Consider the following 24,594-nt stretch of genomic DNA (forward strand, 5'->3'; position numbering starts at 1 on the left):
TAAAACTCCTATCAGGCAAGGAAATAGCAAAAATAAAATATTCTCTGATGCCTCTAAAACCCCCCAAAATACAACTTAATTCTTGTAAAAGTGCAGCTTTTTATCTAAAAATAGAGCGCATTCTCTTTTCATTGACAATATGCAACTTTTATTCTCAAATTACAAAAATGCCTGAGTTGTAATATGACATCTTTTCTTTTACAGATAAAAATACAACTTGATTCTCTCACACTCAATCCAACGCATGACACTTGTATCGCACTTTTCTCGGCACTCCAAGACACGACTTGTGAAGCAGTCTGACGAAGCGTGGCTGCCATTCTGCGCCTGCGGCCCCTCAGAATGTGTGACCTCACTCTGTTTTTCTTATCATCCCAACAAACATCAAATATTTTCCTAAACGGACAAAATGAGAGGAAAATCCACACCCTTGGGAAGTTTGATGACTTTTGCATGAACATAGCGCAGATGTAGTTTTCCTCCACGCATGTCGTCGTATGTTTCTTCGGAAAGTGGGCTGGCGCGGTCACGTGACTTCCCCGAAAGGCTCGCGCGCGCGCGCGCCAAGAACGAAAGCGTCGCTGTTTCAGCACAAGCTTCCAAAAACACTCGCGCTGCTCCTCGTCTCCAATTTCGCACACTCGACTTCATTTGAGCGACACAACAACGCCACGCGAGTCAAATCTTGTCGCCCAATGATGAGGAATGCCAAAGTGACGTCATCAGCACAGGTAGAGAAGGCGCGTCTTCCGGTTGGCTGTCATTTGCCGTTCGGCCGTCGACGAGGAGGCGTCGTCGTCACTTTGTGGACGAAAAGGAGCAAAACATGGCGAAGCTGAACTTGTGTGTCTTGTTTGTCGCGGCTGCGCAAATCCACAGCGTGACGCCCGGTAAGTGCACTTTGTCCACAACTTGATGATCCCGATCGTGTTCCGATGATTGGTGTCGACGCTCTTGACTTTGCCGGAAGCAACACTTGGACCGCTCAGTCCGAAGTTCTTGCAACTGGTTTCACTTGGCAAAGCTGCCATTGGAATATTCGCCTCACGGAGGCGGCATTTCAATATATGTGGGAAAAAAATACAAATCAAATCTCATTTCTTGAAATAACGACAAACAAAATCTGTGTCAAAAAAAAAAAGTGTTCAGCGTATCCTTTAGTAGATCATAATTCTAACATATTTATTGTAAGAAGTTCTTTTATATTTCTCATTTGGATATTTCATGAGTTACAACTTAAGTTTCCAAAATATATCGTCTATATTTATTGACGAATCTGTTATTAAGGACTATTAAATCAATTTATTTAGCAAGGGCATGATAATTGTAACATGATAGTCAAAATTCAATCAAATGAATTATGAGCGTCTGTTGTCGAATCCATTGCGAAGTTTGTGTGTAAGAATACGTTGAAATAAATATTAAAGTATTTAAATGACCACAAAAGAAAATGGAATGTTTTGTATCTTTTGATTTTAATTTATTTTCCCTAAAAAAGACGTTCAAATGTTTCAACTGAAGACAAAATCATTTGAAATAGGAAGAGTGCAAGATTTTGGGCCATCAAACAAAAAAGTAAGATCAACCTTTTTGTTTGTTTTTTCTTTCAGTGCTTCACACGCTCAAGTATTTCGAAACTGCATCGTCTCAAATTCCAAACATCCCAGACTACTTTTATGTCGGTTATGTTGACGACGTTCCGATTTCGCGCTACGACAGCAAGAGCAGGAAAGCAAAACCCAAACAGGACTGGATGAACAAAATCACAGCAGATGATCCTCACTACTGGGAGAGACAGACACAGATCAGTATTGCTAATGAGCAGATCGACAAAGTCGACATCGAAACTGTCAAAGAGCGCTTCAACCAAACTGGAGGTTTGTTGACGTTCAGCTTTCCACAATTCAAATCGATTTCATGTGCTCGTACACGTTCTTCCTCCTCATAAACACGTTTCCTTCTCTCTCGACATGGTGTCACTCTTCAACGTCATTCTCTCAGGTGTTCACATGGTCCAGTGGATGTCGGCTGCGAATGGGACGACGAGACCGATGAGGTTGATGGTTGGCGACACGACAGTTACGATGGAGAAGCCTTCATCTCGTTGGAGGTGAAGACAATGAGATGGATCGCAGCTCACCCACAAGCTTTCGTCACCAAACTCAAGTGGGACCGTGACGAACTTTGGAATCAACAAAGAAGCACTACTACACTGAGATTTGTCCTTCTTACTTGAAGAAGTATGTGACCAATGGGAGGGACTTCCTGATGAGAACAGGTGCAGTCACATCGTGTTAGCACGCCCCCTACAGGACCTTGACTGGCATTACAAGCTGCACTCTTTCCTCGTTGGCTCCTTTCCTCTCACACACATTCTCATCATCTTTGGTTCTTTCCATCTTTTTTCACACGTTTTCTCCATCTTTTGTTCTCTCCATCTTTTCACCCTCTCACACAATCTCTCTCTTTTCAATCTGTCATTGATTGTCTCCATACTTTCTCCTCACGCTCCCTTCAACTTGTTTTCTTTCCATATTTCCTCCTCTTACGCATTCTTCCCATATTTGTTCCTCTCACACATCATCTAGCTATTTTTCATCCTCTCACACATTCTCCCCATCTTTTCCTCCTCTCCCACACTCTCTCTCTCCGTCTCTGCCCCTCTCTCACCTGGTGTCCACGTCTCCCTCGGCCCGCAGAGCTTCCCACGGTGTCTCTCCTCCAGAAGACGCCGTCCTCTCCGGTCACCTGCCACGCGACGGGTTTCTACCCCAGCGCGGCCGCCCTGTTTTGGAGGAAGGACGGCGAGGAGCTCCACGAGGACGCGGAGACGGGAGAGACCCTCCGCAACCACGACGGAACCTTCCAGATGACGGCCGACCTGAAAGCGGAGGTGACCGATGAAGCCGAGGGCCGCTACGAATGCGTGTTCCAGCTGTCCGGCGTGGCGGACGACATCGTCGTCAAGCTGGAGAGAAGAAGCATCCGGAGCAACGCGCGCATCCGAGGTGACCGACGCTCAGATCGTCGCGCGTCGGAACGATCGCTCACACGTTTTCTTCTTTCTTCTCACTCTGCGAAGAGGAAGAAAAGAGGAAGATGGCGCTGGCCGTCGCTGTCCCGCTGGCGGTCCTCGCTCTGGCGGCGGCGGCGGTCGCGGTCCTCGTCAAGCTTTACAAAAGCAGACGAGGTGAGGGACGCCGACGTTCGCTCTGTCGGGAAGATTTGTGCCCATCGTGACCTTTGTGTCTCTGTTTTCTTTGCAGCCAAATACGATCCAGCTTGTAAGTCAAACGACTTCTGTTTCCTTTGAGCCGCGGTCGGCAAAGCGGTCGTGCGAAGGTCTGATGCGGACCTTTGCTACAAAAGTGCGCACGAGGAGTCGCAAATAGTCAGCCGTGGAACGACGGACACGTGAATGTCGACGTCGCTATCGTTGTGGGAAAAAGGACTCGCTCCCTAAGGCGGAGAAAACCCGAAACCGAATGGAAGTCAATTTAGATTTGGTGGAAAATGTACGACTTAGTTCACTCGTGTTCCTTGGCCCTCAACGGCGAAGCGTGCCAAAGCCGCACTCGGGTTCATTCGATTGAAGCTCCTCCCCTCGCTTCGACAAAGTTCCTCGGCCCCGAGATGCCACCGGGTGGCGCCAAACCTCTATTTTAATATTAGATATGGTTTGGGGCTGAGCGCAAAGACGGCGAATAACAGAAGCTAGCTTCCCCTCAATCAATATTCCCCAACATCCGAATTCCTGAATGTGGAATTGTAAATATGCGGCTATGAACTGTACGATTCCAAAGAAATTCCCCACCACACTCTCGTAGTCAGGAAGGAGAAGATTTGTCCCAACCGCAGCTCAAAGTACGAGTGAAGATGGATTCAAGAGGCCTTCGTGGAGCAAATGTCCTTCCTTCCAGTCGGACTTGTTTTCATTCACATCTTTTTTTTCATTCATCGCAGCCGTCGACGCCGATTCCGAGCCCGCCTCCGAGCCCGCCGCCCCGACGCCCGCTTCCGAGTGAGACGCAGCCGCCGTCGCACGGTGAGTTCGCCGACGCGGACTCCGCTCGTGTTCTCGGGACTCTTTCCAGGTGCGTTCACGTGCTCTTCTTCGTGCAGGTGTCGGAACACGAGAGAGACGTCTCCATCGAGCGCTTTCTCATCACGCTCGGGTTTGAAAACAGAGATGGGATTTGTTCTTCACGCAGACAATTTGTGCAATGAAGATGTTTCTGTTACGTCACAGTTTTTGCTGGCTTTGGTGTCTCGGGTGAGACTCGTTTGAGTCGATGGGGTTGCTTTCTTCTGTCCGTTAAGTTTGTCAGAAATCGGCGCAGTCACACACTGAGAGGATTTCTTCTTTCGTTGTATCAAGCACTTGAATAGCTACGATGAATTGATATCACAATGTGTCGATTGCTGGTTTGCCTCGCACTCCTTTTATCAGTCCAAAATGATTTTATAATCCTGTTATGGATTCACTTCAACAAACAACTCTGTCAATTTGTACGTTGCTCAGAATGTGACAATGTTGTTGATTGCATTTGTTTTTGGAACTTGAGATCGAGATTTGGACCAATAAACGGATGATCGTAAAGATGTGTCGTTCTGAATTTGACCATTTTTAGGAGGCTTTTCTTGCCCTCCCGGAACATACTACATGTTTCGTGTTGATGAAAGTCAGCAGTCGCATGCCCGAAAGCCGGTCCAACCCGTTGTCGTCGGTGCCATGGCTCGCTGACAAACAATTGTGCGTCTCACAGCACCAAACTTGAACTTTCACTTTCTGTTGGAAGCGTTTGGGCGCGCCTCATAAAAACAAGCAAAGACAAAAAGATGAGTTTTGGCCGTTCCACACGAAAATGCACAAATTTTTTTTCACCCTCTAACATACTATTGTTCAAATATATTGTACATGTTTTTGTTTTTGACGTCATTATTTGTATTTATTTATCACAGTGTCTTTTTTTTTTTTTTTTTTACACCGGTAAGACGTTAGACAACTTAAAATAAGGACAAAATACAATACAAAATCATGAACTTCCAAGGGTAAAATCAAGCCATTTATTTTATTATTATTTTAAACACATGCACAAATCATTTGTATCACCTGAGTAAAGAAAGTCATTCACAAAGTCATTTCTTCCATGCAAATAATAGAAATACATGGATTCAGTTTTATACATACAAATCCCATTTCGCACATCCATCCATCCATTTTCTGAGCCGCTTCTCCTCACTAGGGTCGCGGGCGTGCTGGAGCCTATCCCAGCTGTCATCGGGCAGGAGGCGGGGGGGTACACCCTGAACTGGTTGCCAGCCAATCGCAGGGCACATAGAAACTAACAACCATTCGCACTCACAGTCATGCCTACGGGCAATTTAGAGTCTCCAATTCATGCATGTTTTTGGGATGTGGGAGGAAACCGGAGTGCCCGGAGAAAACCCACGCAGGCACGGGGAGAACATGCAAACTCCACACAGGCGGGGACGGGGATTGAACCCCGCACCTCAGAACTGTGAGGCTGACGCTCTAACCAGTCCGCCACCGTGCCGCCTGTCTTCTGGCATGTCTCGAAAATTTTCAACATTTTTTTTGGTCTTTTTTCAATTCCTCGCAGATTTGCGTTATTTGCGCCAGGGCTCGGTTGATGCTCCAATGTGAGTGATAGCTCTCCATTAAATGACCGTCAATGTTAGAATAAAAGTACATTGTTATCCCATATTTACTCTTATAGTATTTTCAAAGCATGCATTTAGCAGTATGTTGATTGTATCATAAAAGTTGACGTTGTCTGTGAAGAGGACTGGGCCCTCATCACAAAGATAGCGGCTGGAACATTTTGCGGTCAGAAGTCAAAGGTTGACGCAATCCACCCTGAGGAAGAACACATCTCCACCGTTTGTTCTCTGCCAAACTGCTCACTGCACATTCAGAGAGGACAGAATAGTACAGTACGTCGTCTGCCGTAGTATTGCAGCTTTTTAGTACAGGGTTGAGTACGAGTAGCAATGTACAGTGTTGGCACCGTACCACCATTGTTAAGGGTGCATCTGTGTGCTACGAGCTGCAAATATGAAATAATAAAGGCATGCGTTCTTGTGTTTTTCAAGATGTACCTCCTGAGCAGCAGCAGCATGAATCAGTGCCCTCCGACATTAAAGAAGAGGAGAAAGTAGAAGAGCAGCTGGAGTAACTCGCTGAGTTCCCAGGTGAGGCGCAAAGTCCCTCGTTTTTTGAGACAGGTCCTGTGGTGTGAAAAAGCTCAAATTGAACTGCTTGGCCGTAATGAGCATGGTGAGAGTTGGAGGATAAAGTGGGAAGCTTGCAAGCCTGAGAACACCATCCCAACTGTGCAACACAGGGGTGGCAGCATCATGTTGTGGGCTTGTTTTGCTCCAGAAAGATCATCATGTGGAAATACTGACGCAGCAACAAGTCCTTGACATCAGCCAGGACGTTAACGCTTGGCTGAAATGAAATTGGGTCGTCCCAATGAACGTTGACCGCAAGCATACTGCCAAACTGGTTTATGAAGTGGCTTAAGGACAACAAAATCAATGTTTTGAAGTGGCCATCACAGAGCCTTTGATCTCAAAGGGCATGTGTGAGCAAGGCGGCCTACAAATTTGCCTCAGTTACACCAGTTCTGTCAGGAGGAATGGGACAAAATTTCCTGCCAACTATTGTGAGAAGCTTGTGAAAGGATATTCATCATGTTTGACCGAAGACATACAGTTTAAAGGCAAACTTCTGACTTTGAATAAAATCATGAAACGTTGTTTTTAAAAAAAAATCTTATGAATTATTCTGGCATTTCGAAAATGGAAATAATCTGTGGTAATGCTAATCGAGCAAAAACAGAAAAAAGTGTGTGTCTTTTTACATAGTGTACATAAACTTTTGGTTGCAACTGTATCGTCTGAAGATAATCAACAGTTAAAATGAAAGATTGTCGGTCTCTCGTTAATTAGGTCGCAGTGACGTCCGTGCGACAAGCCAAGACGACGGCGAGGAGCGAGCTCGGCCTCATCGCCGTCAACGCGAGGAGACCGGCGAGTCAAGTGATCATCACACGGTGACACAAGCACACAAATGCCACTTCGGTCAGCCCCAAAATAGTGATATGACGTCGGCCTACGCCGCTGACGGGACCAAAGCGAAACCCCAAAATCATGACAATTTTATCTGCTCCGATTGTGGGAAAACGTTCAGCCGGCCTGCCGGTCTGAAGAGACACATCAGGAGCCACGCCGGCGACAAGCCGTTCAGCTGCTCGTTCTGCCGTCGGAGCTTCAAACACCGCTCCACGTTAGAGAGGCACACTCGCGTCCACACGGGGGAGAAACCTTTCAGCTGCTCACTGTGCAGCTCCACCTTCAGCCGGCGCACCGGCCCGGAAGAAACACATGAGGATCCGCACGGGCGAGAAGCCCTTCGGCTGCTCTGTGTGCCACGCCAGCTTCACCAAGCGCAACACGCCGGTGCTGCACATGAGAACGCACACGGGCGAGAAGCCCTTCGCCTGCAGGTTCTGCGCCAGGACCTTCTCCCAGCAGGGTGACATGAAACTCCTCAACTCACTTCAACACAGTTCCAAGATGCCACAATACGGCAAAGCACTACTCTTGTCGAAAGGAAACCCCTCAACTCACTTCAACATAGTTCCGTAACACCAAGATGCCACAAGATGCATGCACAGCACTGTTTGTCTAAATGAAACTCCTCAGTTGATTTCAACATAGGTCCTTAGCACCAAGATGGATGGTGCCAAAGCTCTACTTTTAAAAAACTCTAAATGAAACTCCTAAACTCACTTCAACATCATTTCTCGGCACCAAGAGGCCACAGTATAACCTCAATGTGCTACTTTTGTCTCAAGGAAACTCCTCAACTGAGTTCAACATAGTTCCTCAGCACCAAGATGGCACACTAAATAGCCTCAATGTGCTACTTTTGTCGATAGGAAACCCCTCAACTCATTTCAGCATAGTTCCTTGGCACCAAGATGCCACTCTATGCTAACAAAGCACTACTTTTATGTTAATGAAGTATCGCAACTCACTTCAAAAGAGTTCCTTGACCCAAAGAACGCCACCAAATTAACACATGCATTACTTTAGCCTGCGAATAATGTACCATAAGTCCAACCCCCCCCCCCCAAATAAAAAATGGGACGTAATGAAAAGAAAAGTTTAGGGATTAATTAATACAAAGGTTATGAATGTCGGTCAGTGCTTCTGACGCTGTTTAGTTCCACCGAACTGTAGCCGAGGCCCGCCTGCCTCCTCCCTCGGCTGCTGGTCGCCATGTCCGCCTTCTTCTGGAAGGCGTCCAGGAAAGCCGCCGCCGCCGCCACCACCGTCGTCCTGCCAAACATCACAGGATCATTTGGTTCAATTTCATTCATCATTGTTTGCATCTCGTGATTTTTTATTATTTTTTTTCCCCAACTGAAATGATTTTCTTCCGGTTGGCCAAAATTGTCATCAGTAAGTCCCAAGTTACTGGAGCAAAAATCGAGCGAGTCAAGCGGAGTCCCTACTCAATTTCAGATAAGTCGTGTCCTACTGTACAATCTTGCTCGGTCACATCAGAAAATTTCTCAAGATTGAAACACCAACTGGCCTACCAGGGAGGTGTCAAAGGGGAGTTCCTTTCTAGGGCCCGACCAATGCATCCGTTGGCCAATTTTATCAGCCGATGATCGGTTGGAGTTTTACTATTAAACGCTGATCTATTCTCACTTTCTGATGAAACAGTAAATGCTGTTAAGTGTCGGAGTCACACAGCATGGCCGCCGTTTGTTCTCAACATGGAGCGCTATTCAATCCGAAAACATTCACATTACTTCAGTCTACCAATAACAACCGGGAAAAACAGGTTTCAGCATTTGCGTGTGGACGCACATTTCTCGGAACGATTCCTCCCGTTTCAGTTGAGCTCTCCGTGTTTTGATATCTGAGAAAGGCATCTCAGGTTTGTATTTTCAAGTCATCACTTCATGGCAAAGAAAATAATAAAGTCGAAGAAATATGACTTCATATTAAAGGACATTGTGTCGTCTAATTAAACCAACGGTTGTGATTCACTATTGAATGTACACAGTGACACCAGTTACACAATAGCAAACATGAGATTTTCCATTACATATTTGATTGCCTTCTTCATTAAAGGTTGAACAAAAATAAAGATTAGTTCAAGCTAATTGGTGAGCTGAACTGTCGCCATGGCAACACTGCAGCAGTCTGAGGAACCCCGAGGAATCCATCACAGCTCTCCTCTGCGTTCGTTTTTCATTTTGCTCACATTTGCCGTGAGCAAGGAAAGAAGCGGTACCGATCAATGCAAACTAGAACTAGTAGACATTCCAACAGCTTCTTCCCTCTTGCGATCAACTTCTTAAGCAGCTAACCTATAATTCCATTACAACAAGCTGGCAATTTTTTTGACTTGAGTTCGTTGTCACATTTCTGTGGGGCCAATGATGTATTACTCGTGCACTCGCTGTAGTCGTCTCGCCGTGCTGCACTATTTGCATATACTGGCCACTCATGCCAGAGTAGCATCTGCTCCATTTGCACACTGATTGAGGAGCATCTGCAACATTTGCACAACCATTGTCCCAGATTATCGCACTACTCGTCACTTTAAACCGCATACACTCCTTGAAGTGTCAGCGCCCTTTGCACAACGGTCATTGCGATATTAGTCATTCGAACTGCTCTAAGTGCTCGAGGACTCTGCATCTTTTTGCACAATTGTTTTTTGTCAATGTCTTTATGTCTCCAAAGTGTTCTGTAAATTGACTGTCTGTTGTACTAGAGCGGCTCCAACTACCGGAGACAAATTCCTTGTGTGTTTTGGACATACTTGGCAAATAAAGATGATTCTGATTCTGATCATGTACTTTACTATTTTCACATTCTACAATATATATACACCACAGTATATATTACACCATACTGTACCATACAACATAAACCTATACAGGCTTATTCCACTATATAGTACTAGAATAAACTGCACAACACTATACTGAATTCAACTATATACTATATTCCACTACTGTCGCACAATACACTAGTCAACACTATATTACGGGACACTAGTATGACACAGTGTATTGCGCAATCCTCCACGACTCTGCATACAATACACAGCAACATACGTCATAAACAGTGTCAACAAGTGGATCTGCCAAATGTCGAGGAAGGAGCAAATCGTCAGGAGTTGACACAAATGGTATCTTTCGAACGAGTCTCATCTCCCATTGCGACCACCGAGTTGGATTTTTCTCCATTTGAAAGAGGATCGCCATTTTTATTCATGATGACTTGCGCATCAACATAGCACAAATGTCACATTTTGTAACTCCTTGACCAGATCGAGTGGACGTGTTCCGTGGATGTGCGCACGCGTGTCGTTCGTTGTATGTTTCGTCGGAAAGTGGGATGGCGCGGTCACGTGATTTCCCCGAAAAGCGCGCGCGTGCTCCCCACCCGGAAGAACGAAAGCGTCGCTGTTTCAGCACAAGCTTCCAAAAACACTCGCGCTGCTTCTCGTCTCCAATTTCGCACACTCGACTTCATTTGAGCGACACAACAACGCCACGCGAGTCAAATCTTGTCGCCCAATGATGAGGAATGCCAAAGTGACGTCATCGGCACAGGTAAAGAAGGCGCGTCTTCCGGTTTGCTGTCATTTGCCGTTCGGCCGTCGACGAGGAGGCGTCGTCGTCACTTTGTGGACGAAAAGGAGCAAAACATGGCGAAGCTGAACTTGTGTGTCTTGTTTGTCGCGGCTGCGCAAATCCACAGCGTGACGCCCGGTAAGTGCACTTTGTCCACAACTTGATGATCCCGATCGTGTTCCGATGATTGGTGTCGACGCTCTTGACTTTGCCGGAAGCAACACTTGGACCGCTCAGTCCGAAGTTCTTGCAACTGGTTTCACTTGGCAAAGCTGCCATTGGAATATTCGCCTCACGGAGGCGGCATTTCAATATATGTGGAAAAAAATACAAATAAAATCTCATTTCTTGAAATAACGACAAACAAAATCTGTGTCAAAAAAAAGTGTTTAGCGTATCCTTTAGTAGATCATAATTCTAACATATTTATTGTAAGAAGTTCCTTTTATATTTCTCATTTGGATATTTCATGAACAGAGTTACAACTTAAGTTTACAAAATATATCGTGTATATTTATTGACAAATCTGTTATTAAGGACTAATCAATTTATTTAGCAAGGGCATGATAACATGTAACATGATACGGAAGTAGTAAAAATTCAATGAAATGAATTATGAGCGTCTGTTGTCGAATCCATTGAGAAGTTTGTGTGTAAGAATACGTTTAAATAAATATTAAAGTATTTAAATGACCACAAAAGAAAATGGAATGTTTTGTATCTTTTGATTTAAAATTTTTTTCCCTAAAAAAGACGTTCAAATGTTTCAACTGAAGACAAAATCATTTGAAATAGGAAGAGTGCAAGATTTTGGGCCATCAAACAAAAAAGTAAGATCAACCTTTTTGTTTGTTTTTTCTTTCAGTGCTTCACACGCTCAAGTATTTCACGACAGCATCGTCTCAAATTCCAAACATCCCAGACTTCTTGTTGGTCGGTTATGTTGACGACGTTCCGATTTGGCGCTACGACAGCAAGAGCAGGAAAACAAAACCCAAACAGGACTGGATGAACAAAATCACAGCAGATGATCCTCACTACTGGGAGAGACAGACACAGATCAGTATTGCTCATGAGCAGGTCAACAAAATCGACATCGAAACTATCAAAGAGCGCTTCAACCAAACTGGAGGTTTGTTGACGTTCAGCTTTCCACAATTCAAATAGATTTCATGTGCTCGTACACGTTCTTCCTCCTCATAAACACGTTTCCTTCTCTCTCGACATGGTGTCACTCTTCAACGTCATTCTCTCAGGTGTTCACATGATCCAGGTGATGTTGGGCTGCGAATGGGACGACGAGACCGATGAGGTTGATGGTTGGCTACACGTCAGTTACGATGGAGAAGCCTTCATCTCGTTGGAGGTGAAGACAATGAGATGGATCGCAGCTCACCCACAAGCTTTCGTCACCAAACTCAAGTGGGACAGTTACGAACTTTATAATCTAAACAAGAAGCACTACTACACTGAGATTTGTCCTTCTTACTTGAAGAAGCATTTGACCAATGGGAGGGACTTCCTGATGAGAACAGGTGCAGTCACCTCATGTTAGCACGCCCCCTACAGGACCTTTACTGGCATTACAAGCTGCACTCTTTCCTCGTTGGCTCCTTTCCTCTCTCACACATTCTCATCTTTGGTTCTTTCCATCTTTTCTCACACGTTTTCTCCATCTTTTATCCTTTTCACACCTACACCGACCTTTTTCTCCTCTTCCATATTCTGCCATCTTTGTTCCTCTCACAAGTTCTCTTTTGTCCTCTCACACATTCTCCCCATCTTTTCCTCCTCTCCCACACTCTCTCTCTCCGTCTCTGCCCCTCTCTCACCTGGTGTCCACGTCTCCCTCGGCCCGCAGAGCTTCCCACGGTGTCTCTCCTCCAGAAGACGCCGTCCTCTCCGGTCACCTGCCACGCGACGGGTTTCTACCCCAGCGCGGCCGCCCTGTTTTGGAGGAAGGACGGCGAGGAGCTCCACGAGGACGCGGAGACGGGAGAGACCCTCCGCAACCACGACGGAACCTTCCAGATGACGGCCGACCTGAAAGCGGAGGTGACCGATGAAGCCGAGGGCCGCTACGAATGCGTGTTCCAGCTGTCCGGCGTGGCGGACGACATCGTCGTCAAGCTGGAGAGAAGAAGCATCCGGAGCAACGCGCGCATCCGAGGTGACCGACGCTCAGATCGTCGCGCGTCGGAACGATCACTCACACGTTTTCTTCTTTCTTCTCACTCTGCGAAGAGGAAGAAAAGTGGAAGATGGCGCTGGCCGTCGCTGTCCCGCTGGCGGTCCTCGCTCTGGCGGCGGCGGCGGCGGTCGCGGTCCTCGTCAAGCTTTACAAAAGCAGACGAGGTGAGGGACGCCGACGTTCGCTCTGTCGGGAAGATTTGTGCCCATCGTGACCTTTGTGTCTCTGTTTTCTTTGCAGCCAAATACGATCCAGCTTGTAAGTCAAACGACTTCTGTTTCCTTTGAGCCGCGGTCGGCAAAGCGGTCGTGCGAAGGTCCGATGCGGACCTTTGCTACAAAAGTGCGCACGAGGAGTCGCAAATAGTCAGCCGTGGAACGACGGACACGTGAATGTCGACGTCGCTATCGTTGTGGGAAAAAGGACTCGCTCCCTAAGGCGGAGAAAACCCGAAACCGAATGGAAGTCAATTTAGATTTGGTGGAAAATGTACGACTTAGTTCACTCGTGTTCCTTGGCCCTCAACGGCGAAGCGTGCCAAAGCCGCACTCGGGTTCATTCGATTGAAGCTCCTCCCCTCGCTTCGACAAAGTTCCTCGGCCCCGAGATGCCACCGGGTGGCGCCAAACCTCTATTTTAATATTAGATATGGTTTGGGGCTGAGCGCAAAGACGGCGAATAACAGAAGCTAGCTTCCCCTCAATCAATATTCCCCAACATCCGAATTCCTGAATGTGGAATTGTAAATATGCGGCTATGAACTGTACGATTCCAAAGAAATTCCCCACCACACTCTCGTCGTCAGGAAGTAGAAGATTTGTCCCAACCGCAGCTCAAAGTACGAGTGAAGATGGATTCAAGAGGCCTTCGTGGAGCAAATGTCCTTCCTTCCACAGTCGGACTTGTTTTCATTCACATCTTTTTTTTCATTCATCGCAGCCGTCGACGCCGATTCCGAGCCCGCCTCCGAGCCCGCCGCCCCGACGCCCGCTTCCGAGTGAGACGCAGCCGCCGTCGCACGGTGAGTTCGCTGACGCGGACTCCGCTCGTGTTCTCGGGACTCTTTCCAGGTGCGTTCACGTGCTCTTCTTCGTGCAGGTGTCGGAACACGAGAGAGACGTCTCCATCGAGCGCTTTCTCATCACGCTTGGGTTTGAAAACAGAGATGGGATTTGTTCTTCACGCAGACAATTTGTGCAATTATGATGTTTCTGTGAAGTCACAGTTTTTGCTGGCTTTGGTGTCTCGGGTGAGACTCGTTTGAGTCGATGGGGTTGCTTTCTTCTGTCCGTTAAGTTTGTCAGAAATCGGCGCAGTCACACACTGAGAGGATTTCTTCTTTCGTTGTATCAAGCACTTGAATAGCTACGATGAATTGATATCACAACGTGTCGATTGCTGGTTTGCCTCGCACTCCTTTTATCAGTCCAAAATGATTTTATAATCCTGTTATGGATTCACTTCAACAAACAACTCTGTCAATTTGTACTTTGCTCAGAATGTGACAATGTTGTTGATTGCGTTTGTTTTTGGAACTTGAGATCGAGATTTGGACCAATAAACGGATGATCGTAAAGATGTGTCGTTCTGAATTTGACCATTTTTAGGAGGCTTTTCTTGCCCTCCCGGAACATACTACGTGTTTCGTGTTGATGAAAGTCAGCAGTCGCATGGCCGAAAGCCGGTCCAACCCGTTGTCGTCGGTGCCGTGGCTCGCTGACAAACAATTGTGCGTCTCGCGGCACCAAACTTGAACTTTCACTTTCTGTTGGAAGCGTTTGGGCGCGCCTCATAAAAACAAGCAAGGACAAAAAGATGAGTTTTGGCCGTTCCACACGAAAATGCACACATTTTCTTTCACCCTCTAACATACTATTGTTCAAATATATTTGTTTTTGTTTTTGACATGTCATTATTTGTATTTATTTATCACAGTGTCCTTTTTTTTTTTTTTTTTACACTGGTAAGACGTTAGACAACTTAAAATAAGGACAAAATACAATACAAAATCATGAACTTCCAAGGGTAAAATCAAGCCATTTATTTGTACATTTTAAACATGCAAAAATCATTTGTATCACCTGAGTAAAGAAAGTCATTCACAAGGTCATTTCTTCCATGCAAATAATAGAAATACATGGATTCAGTTTTATACATACAAATCCCATTTCGCACATGAACTCCAAATCTTTTTGGCCTTCTTGTTTTGATAATTCAATATAAATCCTTGTGAAATACTGGGAAAAAAAGCGGCTTTGTGATTGACAAATTTGCATTGATAAACATTGCTAATAAGATGATGAGATTCATCACATGCTCGTGTCATGATACAGAATTTTCATTGAAATCTTACTACATCCTTTCGTAGTTTCACAGTGAGTGTTCGTAAACAAAACTTTGGACCAAGGTAGCCGATATCCAATCCATAATTTGTCGGAAGATCACTCATCTGAAACAATGGACACGTTTGATTGATAGCGCTTGTGTCTTGCTGGCAGTTCGGGCAACCGCGGCGCCCGCCAGGCGGCGTCCTCGCCAGTTCGCGTTTCGCCAACGAAGAAGAACGCAAACAAGATGGAGACGGTGCCCGTCGCAGTCAAGATACGTCATTCGTTTCGCTAAACAATTCAATTGGGACAAGTACATAACCGCACCGAAGGTAGATACACGTCGAAAAGGGAACACTTTGTCGTCGTCACCGTTTTGGACGATTTATTCACCGCAAAGCTCTCTCGTCAGCGAGAATGCGGAAGTGAGCAAGCTAAGCTAGTGCTATCTAGCGACGTCATAATTTGTTGTTATAGCGTCGTTGAATACACATTTATGAATAATAATAACAAAAAAAAACACCACAATATTCGTATCGAAACGTGTATGCTGCGAACAAAACAAAACAAAAAAACAGGCACGGAAGTTAGCGACACGAAGCACAGAGCCCGGTAAAGTGTTGTTGTTATTGTTGTGGAGGGGAAACAAAATGTGCAAAGTCCAAATGCTGCGAGCTTTGGTGAATCAGCGACTAAACGCTGCCGTTGAAGAAATATTTGTGGCGTTTGAAACAACGATGGAGGAACTGTGTCGATCCAAACAGGAGATCGAGCGACAGCGCCGACTGCTGGACGCTGTTTGCAAGCCTCGAGACTCTAATAGCTCATTATACCATAGTTACTCTATATTTATTGTTCATGCCGACTTCCATATATCTTATCTTTTTGAATCATAACCTCTGCAGGGGTGTCAATAGCTGTTTCGTATTATTCACGCTAAGGTACTTACTACCATATCAGGTGAACTTCTTCGATAGTCTTGTGGTAGACATTCCGACATTGGTCCGACTCCGTATCCCCCCAGTCATGCATGCGCAGTGTCTTCCTCAGCTCTCCTCCATCCAACTTCCTGTGATGAACTTGCATAAACTAGCAACCTCCAATATCAGTAAAGTGTTTAATCAAAGTTCAGAATTGGACTACTAACCTCCCGTTGGGATACATCACGCATCAATGTGTCCACTTTACCCGGGCACCCTTCTTCGATAGCTGTCTGCGGTTCGCCGGCAGTAGATGTTACTGGTAGGAGTCAGTACAGCAAAGTTCCTAGAGGCTCCTCGCCCAGCAAATACACAACAACAGGAATACAAACCACCATCCACATTTAAATAACGAATCACATGTTAACACCGATAATTCATTGTTAACACGTTTCCCAACAGCGGCAATGTCAATAGACCAAGAATCACATAAGAATCGGCGTTAAGTCAGCACTCCCATAACCTGCAATAAATCAACACCGTCACCCTGCATCCTCCTGGGCGTCCTGAAAAATAAAGTTATGTCCAAAAAGCAGAGTCTTCCCCGTGTCCTTATGTACCCCGTCACAAAGGTCAGTTCGTCAACAGTCTGTGTAGACCTTGCCCACTTGTCCGTCACAATGTCCTCGGTCGTCATCATCATGTTGGTCTCAGATGACCCCACAAAGTGCATCAAAGCCTTCTCCACATGAGGGAATTTGACCCAGTGGTGCTTCATTTCTGCTTTTACTCAACACAACACAAACATTGAACACAAAATCATAAACATTGGACACAAACCATAAACATTGAACACAGAATATATATTGGTTGACTCGTAATTCCCAACCAACCCCTCTGGAAGCATTTGTGTGCTTACCCAATCGGCGGATCTAAATTTGTAATTCGCGAGCTATGAAACTTGTGCAGCCTCCTGAGGCTTTTTGTTTTTAACGCAATTAATATCCCACTTCCCTCGTTCCTGTTTGGGCAAAAACCGCCTCCTCCCCTGCCATCACGTAACTCGTATTTGAAAGTTGATCGGTTTGAACTCACTATTACAATCGCTACACGTGGTTTTCCTCCTCAGTACCGCGATATTCCTGCGAGATTGACGATTTAAAAATAGCTCTGGTACCGACTGATTTCTTATTATTACTCCCCGGGTGTACAAGAAACGGCTTGCTACACCCACGTCACTGCGCATGATCTTCCCCTGATTCCTCTACCAATCTGCAGGAATCCTTCATTGCTTTTTGCCTAATTTCCAATATCACATCTGCCAAATCCGGCACGGTGGCCGACTGGTTAGAGCGTCAGCCTCACAGTTCTGAGGACCCGGGTTCAATCCCCGGCCCCGCCTGTGTGGAGTTTGCATGTTCTCCCCGTGCCTGCGTGGGTTTTCTCCGGGTACTCCGGTTTCCTCCCACATCCCAAAAACATGCATGAATTGGAGACTCTAAATTGCCCGTAGGCATGACTGTGAGTGTGAATGGTTGTTTGTTCCTATGTGCCCTGCGATTGGCTGGCAACCAGTTCAGGGTGTACCCCGCCTCCTGCCCGATGACAGCTGGGATAGGCTCCAGCACGCCCGCGACCCTAGTGAGGAGAAGCGGCTCAGAAAATGGATGGATGGACATCTGCCAAATCCTCAAATCAAGTCACCCTCTTCCACGTCGGACCAGGTTAATTCGTCGATCAATGCCCCCCTTTGTATCCCACTTGTTATAACCCCAGCACAAAGTCAGGAGGGTTGACCCCATAGGGCCGAAATACAGTAGATGGTCTTGGTCCATCGATATTTCCATGTGCAGCGTAAGAGGCTTAGTGAGGCATTTGCTAACAAACTACTAACAGACTCATGAACCAATCAAGTTGGAGGGCTGCTCCTTTCTGACCTCTCTCTTTCAACCCCTACCGACGTTGAATATACATTTTGAAGTGGAATTCTATCGGAGGACTGCATGACCTCATACTCCCATAACGGCAAAAATATTTCTAGCCATAATTTCTCCCACAATCCTATCGAGTGCCTCTGCCCACCCCACTGACTCGGGAGATTTCTGACTCTCAGTAAAATGTAACCCTCCTTGTACTGAAAACTCCTAAATATCTGCCCTGCCTAGCCTTTCCCATTTGTTGCTGTTCAAGGGCAGGTGACCTGCTTAATACCAATTACCAAATGACCTCAAGTGATCACCGACCGACTCCGACCTCCGCCACACGGCATCCTTGATGGCTTCGAGATGTGTCCACTTTGTCCCCCACTGAAACGGACTTTTCATCATATTGTTCCAATCCGCTTGGTAAACGTGGAGACGCAGGACCATTCAGCTGCTCTTTGTCTTTCCAGCTTTCCGCCGTCTCCACCACAAAGTCCTTTCCTTGGCTCTCTTTCTGTCATGAGAAACATCCTTCATATAGATGCGATCGTCAGGTTGACGAGTCTCTCTCAGTCTCTCGTGACAAATAATAACAGTTGCGCTCCCCTTCCTGGCTGCACGGCATTGCTTTTGTCTTTGTTATTGTTGCGGATAAACTGAAAAGCCGAAACCGGCGACCGACCTGCGGCTGAGAGGGGACACACTGGGTTCTCACTTGTCAATAAGTTCACGCGAGCACGACTGAGCCTCCCATAGTCACCTGTTCAGTAAACAGCGTTTCTGTCATCGCTTCTAAATTTGGTTGATATCCCCTTACTTTCTAGCTTGTTCAATTAAGTCAGTGGAAGATTTTTAAGTCGAACTAACCTTTGTTCTTGTCTTCCATTTTCCCATGAGCCCTGGGGGAGCGACCGGGGACGACCGCCGCCATCAACGTCGTCATCTTGCGCTTCCTTTTCCACACGCGTCGGGAACGCGCCTGTCTGTCAGGGAAGACGTGACCGCGCCACCTCATCCACACGCAGCATCAGCACTGGGGCGCCCCAAGGTTGTGTCCTCTCTCCGCTGCTCTTCTCTCTCTACACGAACGACTGCACCTCAGCGAACCCGACTGTCAAACTCCTGAAGTTTGCAGATGACACCGCTGTCATCGGCCTCATCAAGGACGCCGGCGAGTCTGCATATCGACAGGAAGCGGAGCGCCCGGAGCTGCGGTGCGGCCGACACAACCTGGAGCTGAACACGCTCAAGACTGTAGAGATGATCGTGGACTTCAGGAGGCATCCTTCGCCACAGCTGCCCCTCACGTTGTCCAGCCGCCTTGTGTCAACCGTCGAGACCTTCAAGTTCCTGGGAATTACAATCTCCCAGGACCTGAAGTGGGCGACCAACATCAACTCCGTCCTCAAAAAGGCCACACAGAGGATGTACTTCCTGCGGCTTCTGAGAAAGCACGGCCTGCCACCGGAGCTGCTGAGACAGTTCTACACAGCGGTCGTCGAATCGGTCCTGTGTTCTTCCATCACGGTCAGGTAGGCGCTACCGATCAATGCAAACTAGAACTAGTAGACATTCCAACAGCTTCTTCCCTCTTGCGATCAACTTCTTAAACACCTAACCTATAATTCCATTACAACAAGCTGGCAATTTTCTGACTTGAGTTCGTTGTCACATTTCTGTGGGGCCAATGATGTATTACTCGTGCACTCGCTGTAGTAGTCTCGCCGTGCTGCACTATTTGCATATACTGGCCACTCATGCCAGAGTAGCATCTGCTCCATTTGCACAATGATTGAGGAGCATCTGTAACATTTGCACAACCATTGTCCCAGATTATCGCACTACTCGTCACTTTAAACCGCATCCACTCCTTGAAGTCTCAGCGCCCTTTGCACAATGGTCATTGCACCGGACTATTGCGATATTAGTCATTCGAACTGCTCTAAGTGCTCGAGGACTCTGCATCTTTTTGCACAATTGTTTTTTGTCAATGTCTTTGTGTCTCCAAAGTGTTCTGTAAATTGACTGTCTGTTGTACTGGAGCGGCTCCAACTACCGGAGACAAATTCCTTGTGTGTTTTGGACATACTTGGCAAATAAAGATGATTCTGATTCTGATATGCCTCTTGTTTTGCCTTTGCCACCTCTACCTTTGCCCTGTGTCGCATCTCAATGTATTCCTTTCGCCTCTCCTCGGTCCTCTCAGTGTCCCACTTCTTCTTAGCTAACCTTTTTACTTGTATGATTTCCTGTACTGTGAGGTTCCACCACCAAGTCTCCTCCTCTCCTTTCCTGCCAGAAGATACACCAAGTACTCTCCTGCCTGCCTCTCTGATCACCTTGGCTGCAGTGGTCCAGTCTTCTGGAAGCTCCTCCCGTCCACCGAGAGCCTGTCTCACCTCTTTCCGAAAAGCTGCACAACACTCGTCCTGTCTCAGCTTCCACCACATGGTTCTCTTCCCATCTACACCATGGTAAAATAATTTAAACCCTGCCCCTAAACTTCTAGCCTTACTGCCTTTCCACCTGGTCTCCTGGACACACAATATATCAACCTTTCTCCTAATCATCATGTCAACCAACTCCCGAGATTTTCCTGTCTTAGTCCCAACATTCAAAGTCCCCACATTCAGTTCTAGGCTCTCTGTTTTCCTCTTCTCTTTCTGCCGAAGAACCCGCTTTCCACCTCTTCTTCTTCTTTGACTTCGACCCACAGTAGCTGAATTTCCAACGGCGCCCCACAGGTTGACGGCGCCGGTGGCGGACGTTGTTAACCTGGGCCACGACCGATCCGGTATGGAATTCTTTGGATGAACGCTCATATTTGTTTGGCAAGGTTTTAAGCCGGATGCCCTTCCTGACGCAACCCTCTGCATTTATCCGGGCTTGGGACCGGCCTACAGTTTGCACTGACTTGTGCCCCCCATAGGGCTGCATTCCCCAGTGACGTCACTCTAACCGGCAATTGCCGGTCAAGGGAGCTGCTCAAATGGCAGAACAATTGTAGAGGGGAAAGAAAACTCCTATCAATTCCGCACGAGCCCGCATTCAAAAAGGTGGGTAAATATACAAAAATTGTCTTTAAAAAAAAATTGGGGGGGGGAGTTTTGACAGAAACGGCTGCCCGGACTGGCTGGATCCAGGGGCTGAAAAAGTTGACGGACAACATGAGCCTGGCGTGTGGTGACAGAGTGAGATTGATACGCGCCTGTTGCATTTCGGTTCACCAATCGGATGATATTTGGACACGGTCGGGTCTGAATAATGTCGAACCGGAAATTTGATTTGACCCTTTTGCTCCTATAGTGTTTGCTGTGCGACATGTTCCCGTCCTCTTGCCCAACGGTGCCGAAGCTTCCGGACTTCAAACCTCTCACGGATCCCAGTTCTCACTTCGAACATTGCATCAGTATTTGGACAGATAAGACCGGTGTCATGTGTGTGTGTTCCGGATTTTGTCCTCACACACCTGCTCCTGTGAGCATCTTCACCACCTGTGCCTCGTTCAACCTAATTAGCCCTCGTATTTAACCTCGTGCCTCGTTGTCCCTCTCGTTGCCAGTTCGTTGTACCTTGTCGTCGCGTTCCAGCATTCCTTGTTTCCACGTCACAGACTCACAGTAAGACTTGACCCTGTTCCGATTATCGACCTTGCCTCTTTGCCTCATGTTTTTGGATACTGTTGCCTTTCTTGGATTGATCTACGCCCGTATATTAAACCTCTCTTTTTGGAAACTGTCCATTTGTTTTGGAGTCGTGCATTTTTGGGTCCTATCCTCTGTTCCGTTCATGACAACCGGGTCACATCCCTCCCGTTTAAGGGAGGCAAATGTTATTTCTAGAATAGCTTTACTTGACACCTTGCCGGTTGAAGTGAGGACTGAACTTTTAAAGACCCTGACCTCATGAAAGGGGGAGATAGCTTCTTTAATTGTCATGTGGCACACCATTTGAAACTTTTTGTCGACAGAAAACACAAATCATCAGATGAGGTAAAGGACATGCAGGAGCAACTTTTGAAGCTACAATTGGCCCAGGCCCGTAAAGTGGCCATTAAAAATAAATCAATCAATAAAAATGGAAGCAGAAAAACAGATCGATCCCCTCCATCCCACACTGTTTTATGACGATTTGGTTTCTAGGGAAGCTTTTGAGTCAATACAGGAGGAAAACTGGATGCTCAATAGTAAAGGTATTTACATAGGGAAGCAAGGTGTGGCAGCTGCCTCCACCTTGGCGCCAGAGCAGAGTGAGTGGTTTATGATGAGTTTGACATCTTTTCCACTTGCACTTGCACAAGGTCATGAAGCCTGAGAACTGGGACCCATGGTGAGAAAATGCCATTTGGCAAATGATTGGCAACAAGATCAAATACCCAATGTGTTGTACTCTCCTCGTACTGAATGTTTTTGTATTCAAGGTACCATGGTGGACGGAGGGGTGATGGAGCATGTGACTTTGGCGCGATTCCATGGCAGAGAGCTCTCGGACCATGAGGACGCCGCACAGCTGTTGAGCTCGCTGCCGGACTCACTGTGGTCTGAGGGGTCTGTGTACATCCGTGCATCCGGTAACATTCGAGGTAGACCCGACTGCTTTTGTTGACGTGCCGTAGTATCCTTGTAAACAAGAGGCCATAGAAGATATCGCGGAAACCCAAATTCTGAAATCCCCACGCTTTGGTCCATAAATGATGTTATGAAACTGCGGAACTGCTGGCCATGTGCAGGGCACTAGAGTTTTCTGAAGGTCAGAGTGTTACTATTTATTCATGGTGCTGATGCTGCAGCAGAAAAAAGTAGCAGGCTAATAAATGGATAGATGCTTAGAGAGCATTTGAAGTGACGGAAGATTGTGAGAAGCACATTAACGCGTACGATGGCTTTAAACTTGTTTATGCCTAGAAGAGGAGTCATGAAAAATGTGTTAACTTGTGCGTCAGAGGGAATCATTTTGGGTTGTTTACGGAATGGCACACAAGGAAGTGGCAGGATGGTTGTAATTGTGAATATTCAGGGACGCTGTGATTTTTGTAAGTCGATATACATCGAAGTTCCTGTTTGGGGCAAACCAAATTAAGAAAATGATGCAAGGGACACCAGTCAACTCAAGACATCCTTACAATATTTAGTTGATACAGTATAGTGACTATTAATGCAGCATAGCGAATGCCACTCTTTTCATTCACAGAAGTGAAGGATGGGCCATAGAGGGGTCAAGGTTGAGTTGCTACTTATGGTACATACGATATGAGACTGTGCCTCATTTGCATCGTGTGCCAGGGAAATGATGAGGAGCACATGTCTTTGAGAATGACGACGTGATTTGGTATGAGGATTCATCTGTTTGATTGTCTCCCCAGATTCAGCACTAGAGCAGGGAAGACCAAGAGGATTTTTCCATCTGTCTGGCAAGCCAATTTGGAGGAGGGTTATTTAGTTGCATTCTGTCTCCTAAATCAGGTCGATTACAACACTTTGTGGACAAGCGGAGAGCTACTTTTTGAGCGAAAGGGACACATTTATCAGGGATAGTATTCTTAGATTTTCAAAAAAAGAAGATAACATTGTTGCCCCAGTGATTGGGGACTGGTTCCTTACGGCGGTTGGGGAGGCTTGGTCAAGGCATTGATCATGTGAGACATAAAGTAATGAATGATACACAAAAGGGGTCATCGGGAAGCACCATATATAGATTAATTAATACGAGTTAAGGTTGATTGAGGAAATAGCAGACAGAATAATCTGGGAAGTCCTGCGGTGCCCTGAGCCCTAAAATAGCCGGGAACTTGCACTAAAATGTTAAATGACGGCGAAAAGCTGGAAAGACAAAGAGCAGCTGAATGGTCCTGCGTCTCCACGTTTACCAAGCGGATTGGAACAATATGATGAAAAGTCCGTTTCAGTGGGGGACAAAGTGGACACATCTCGAAGCCATCAAGGATGCCGTGTGGCGGAGGTCGGAGTCGGTCGGTGATCAGTGGCTCGGCGGAAGATGGTGGGGACACACTTGAGGTCATTTGGTAATTGGTATTAAGCAGGTCACCTGCCCTTGAACAGCAACAAATGGGAAAGGCTAGGCAGGGCAGATATTTAGGAGTTTTCAGTACAAGGAGGGTTACATTTTACTGAGAGTCAGAAATCTCCCGAGTCAGTGGGGTGGGCAGAGGCACTCGATAGGATTGTGGGAGAAATTATGGCTAGAAATATTTTTGCCGTTATGGGAGTATGAGGTCATGCAGTCCTCCGATAGAATTCCACTTCAAAATGTATATTCAACGTGGGTAGGGGTTGAAAGAGAGAGGTCAGAAAGGAGCAGCCCTCCAACTTGATTGGTTAATGAGTCTGTTAGTAGTTTGTTAGAAAATGCCTCACGAAGCCTCCTACGCTGCACGTGGAAATATCGATGGGCCAAGACCATCTACTGTATTGGGGCCCTAGGGGCTAATATACAAAGGGGGGCATTGATCGATGAATTAATCTGGTCTGACGTGGAAGAGGGTGACTTGATTTGCGGATTTGTCAGATGTAATATTGG

General features: G+C 46.5%; 2 protein-coding genes and 1 pseudogene across 9 annotated transcripts; all 3 read left to right on the plus strand.

Moving 5' to 3' along the window:
* The first annotated feature begins 731 nt into the window (after positions 1-731).
* LOC133473934 (class I histocompatibility antigen, F10 alpha chain-like) lies at positions 732-4,600 on the plus strand (annotated as a pseudogene).
* Positions 4,601-10,527: 5,927 nt separating this feature from the next.
* Positions 10,528-14,464, plus strand: LOC133473933 (class I histocompatibility antigen, Gogo-OKO alpha chain-like). Of its 2 annotated transcripts, XM_061765381.1 has the most exons (8): positions 10,528-10,835; positions 11,563-11,829; positions 11,954-12,232; positions 12,559-12,867; positions 12,942-13,052; positions 13,129-13,146; positions 13,828-13,909; positions 13,987-14,464. In XM_061765381.1, the coding sequence occupies exons 1-7, from the start codon at positions 10,772-10,774 to the stop codon at positions 13,887-13,889; spliced, it is 1,110 nt and encodes a 369-aa protein (XP_061621365.1). In that variant the 5' UTR covers positions 10,528-10,771; the 3' UTR covers positions 13,890-13,909; positions 13,987-14,464. The 2 variants fall into 2 exon arrangements, with proteins under 2 accessions (XP_061621365.1, XP_061621366.1); XM_061765382.1 differs by lacking the exons at positions 12,942-13,052; positions 13,129-13,146 and having other exon boundaries at positions 10,531-10,835.
* Positions 14,465-15,553: 1,089 nt separating this feature from the next.
* LOC133473935 (uncharacterized) lies at positions 15,554-24,179 on the plus strand. Of its 7 annotated transcripts, none has more exons than XR_009787290.1 (6): positions 15,554-19,105; positions 19,186-19,589; positions 20,357-20,531; positions 20,774-20,851; positions 20,987-21,248; positions 21,364-21,797. XR_009787290.1 is itself a non-coding variant. In XM_061765384.1 (4 exons), exons 1-4 carry the CDS (start codon positions 18,950-18,952, stop codon positions 22,499-22,501), a joined length of 759 nt encoding a protein of 252 aa, XP_061621368.1. In that variant the 5' UTR covers positions 15,554-18,949; the 3' UTR covers positions 22,502-24,179. The 7 variants fall into 7 exon arrangements, 1 of the variants encoding a protein (XP_061621368.1); XR_009787287.1 differs by having other exon boundaries at positions 20,802-20,851; XR_009787289.1 differs by having other exon boundaries at positions 20,774-21,248.
* Positions 24,180-24,594: the final 415 nt, after the last annotated feature.

The sequence above is a fragment of the Phyllopteryx taeniolatus genome, unplaced genomic scaffold, assembly GCF_024500385.1.
Source record: "Phyllopteryx taeniolatus isolate TA_2022b unplaced genomic scaffold, UOR_Ptae_1.2 contig_68, whole genome shotgun sequence".
NCBI lineage: Eukaryota > Metazoa > Chordata > Actinopteri > Syngnathiformes > Syngnathidae > Phyllopteryx > Phyllopteryx taeniolatus.

Excerpts from the sequence above, each read along its gene's own strand:
- LOC133473933 (XM_061765381.1), top strand. The coding sequence starts at position 10,772 with ATGGCGAAGCTGAACTTGTGTGTCTTGTTTGTCGCGGCTGCGCAAATC. Across the intron at positions 10,836-11,562 it reads AATCCACAGCGTGACGCCCG|TGCTTCACACGCTCAAGTAT; the intron begins GTAAGTGCACTT and ends TTTTTCTTTCAG. Across the intron at positions 12,868-12,941 it reads GAGCAACGCGCGCATCCGAG|AGGAAGAAAAGTGGAAGATG; the intron begins GTGACCGACGCT and ends CACTCTGCGAAG.
- LOC133473935 (XM_061765384.1), top strand. The coding sequence starts at position 18,950 with ATGAGCCCTGGGGGAGCGACCGGGGACGACCGCCGCCATCAACGTCGT. Across the intron at positions 19,590-20,356 it reads TGTTCTTCCATCACGGTCAG|AAGATACACCAAGTACTCTC; the intron begins GTAGGCGCTACC and ends CTTTCCTGCCAG. Across the intron at positions 20,532-22,477 it reads CTCTTCCCATCTACACCATG|GTACCATGGTGGACGGAGGG; the intron begins GTAAAATAATTT and ends TTTGTATTCAAG.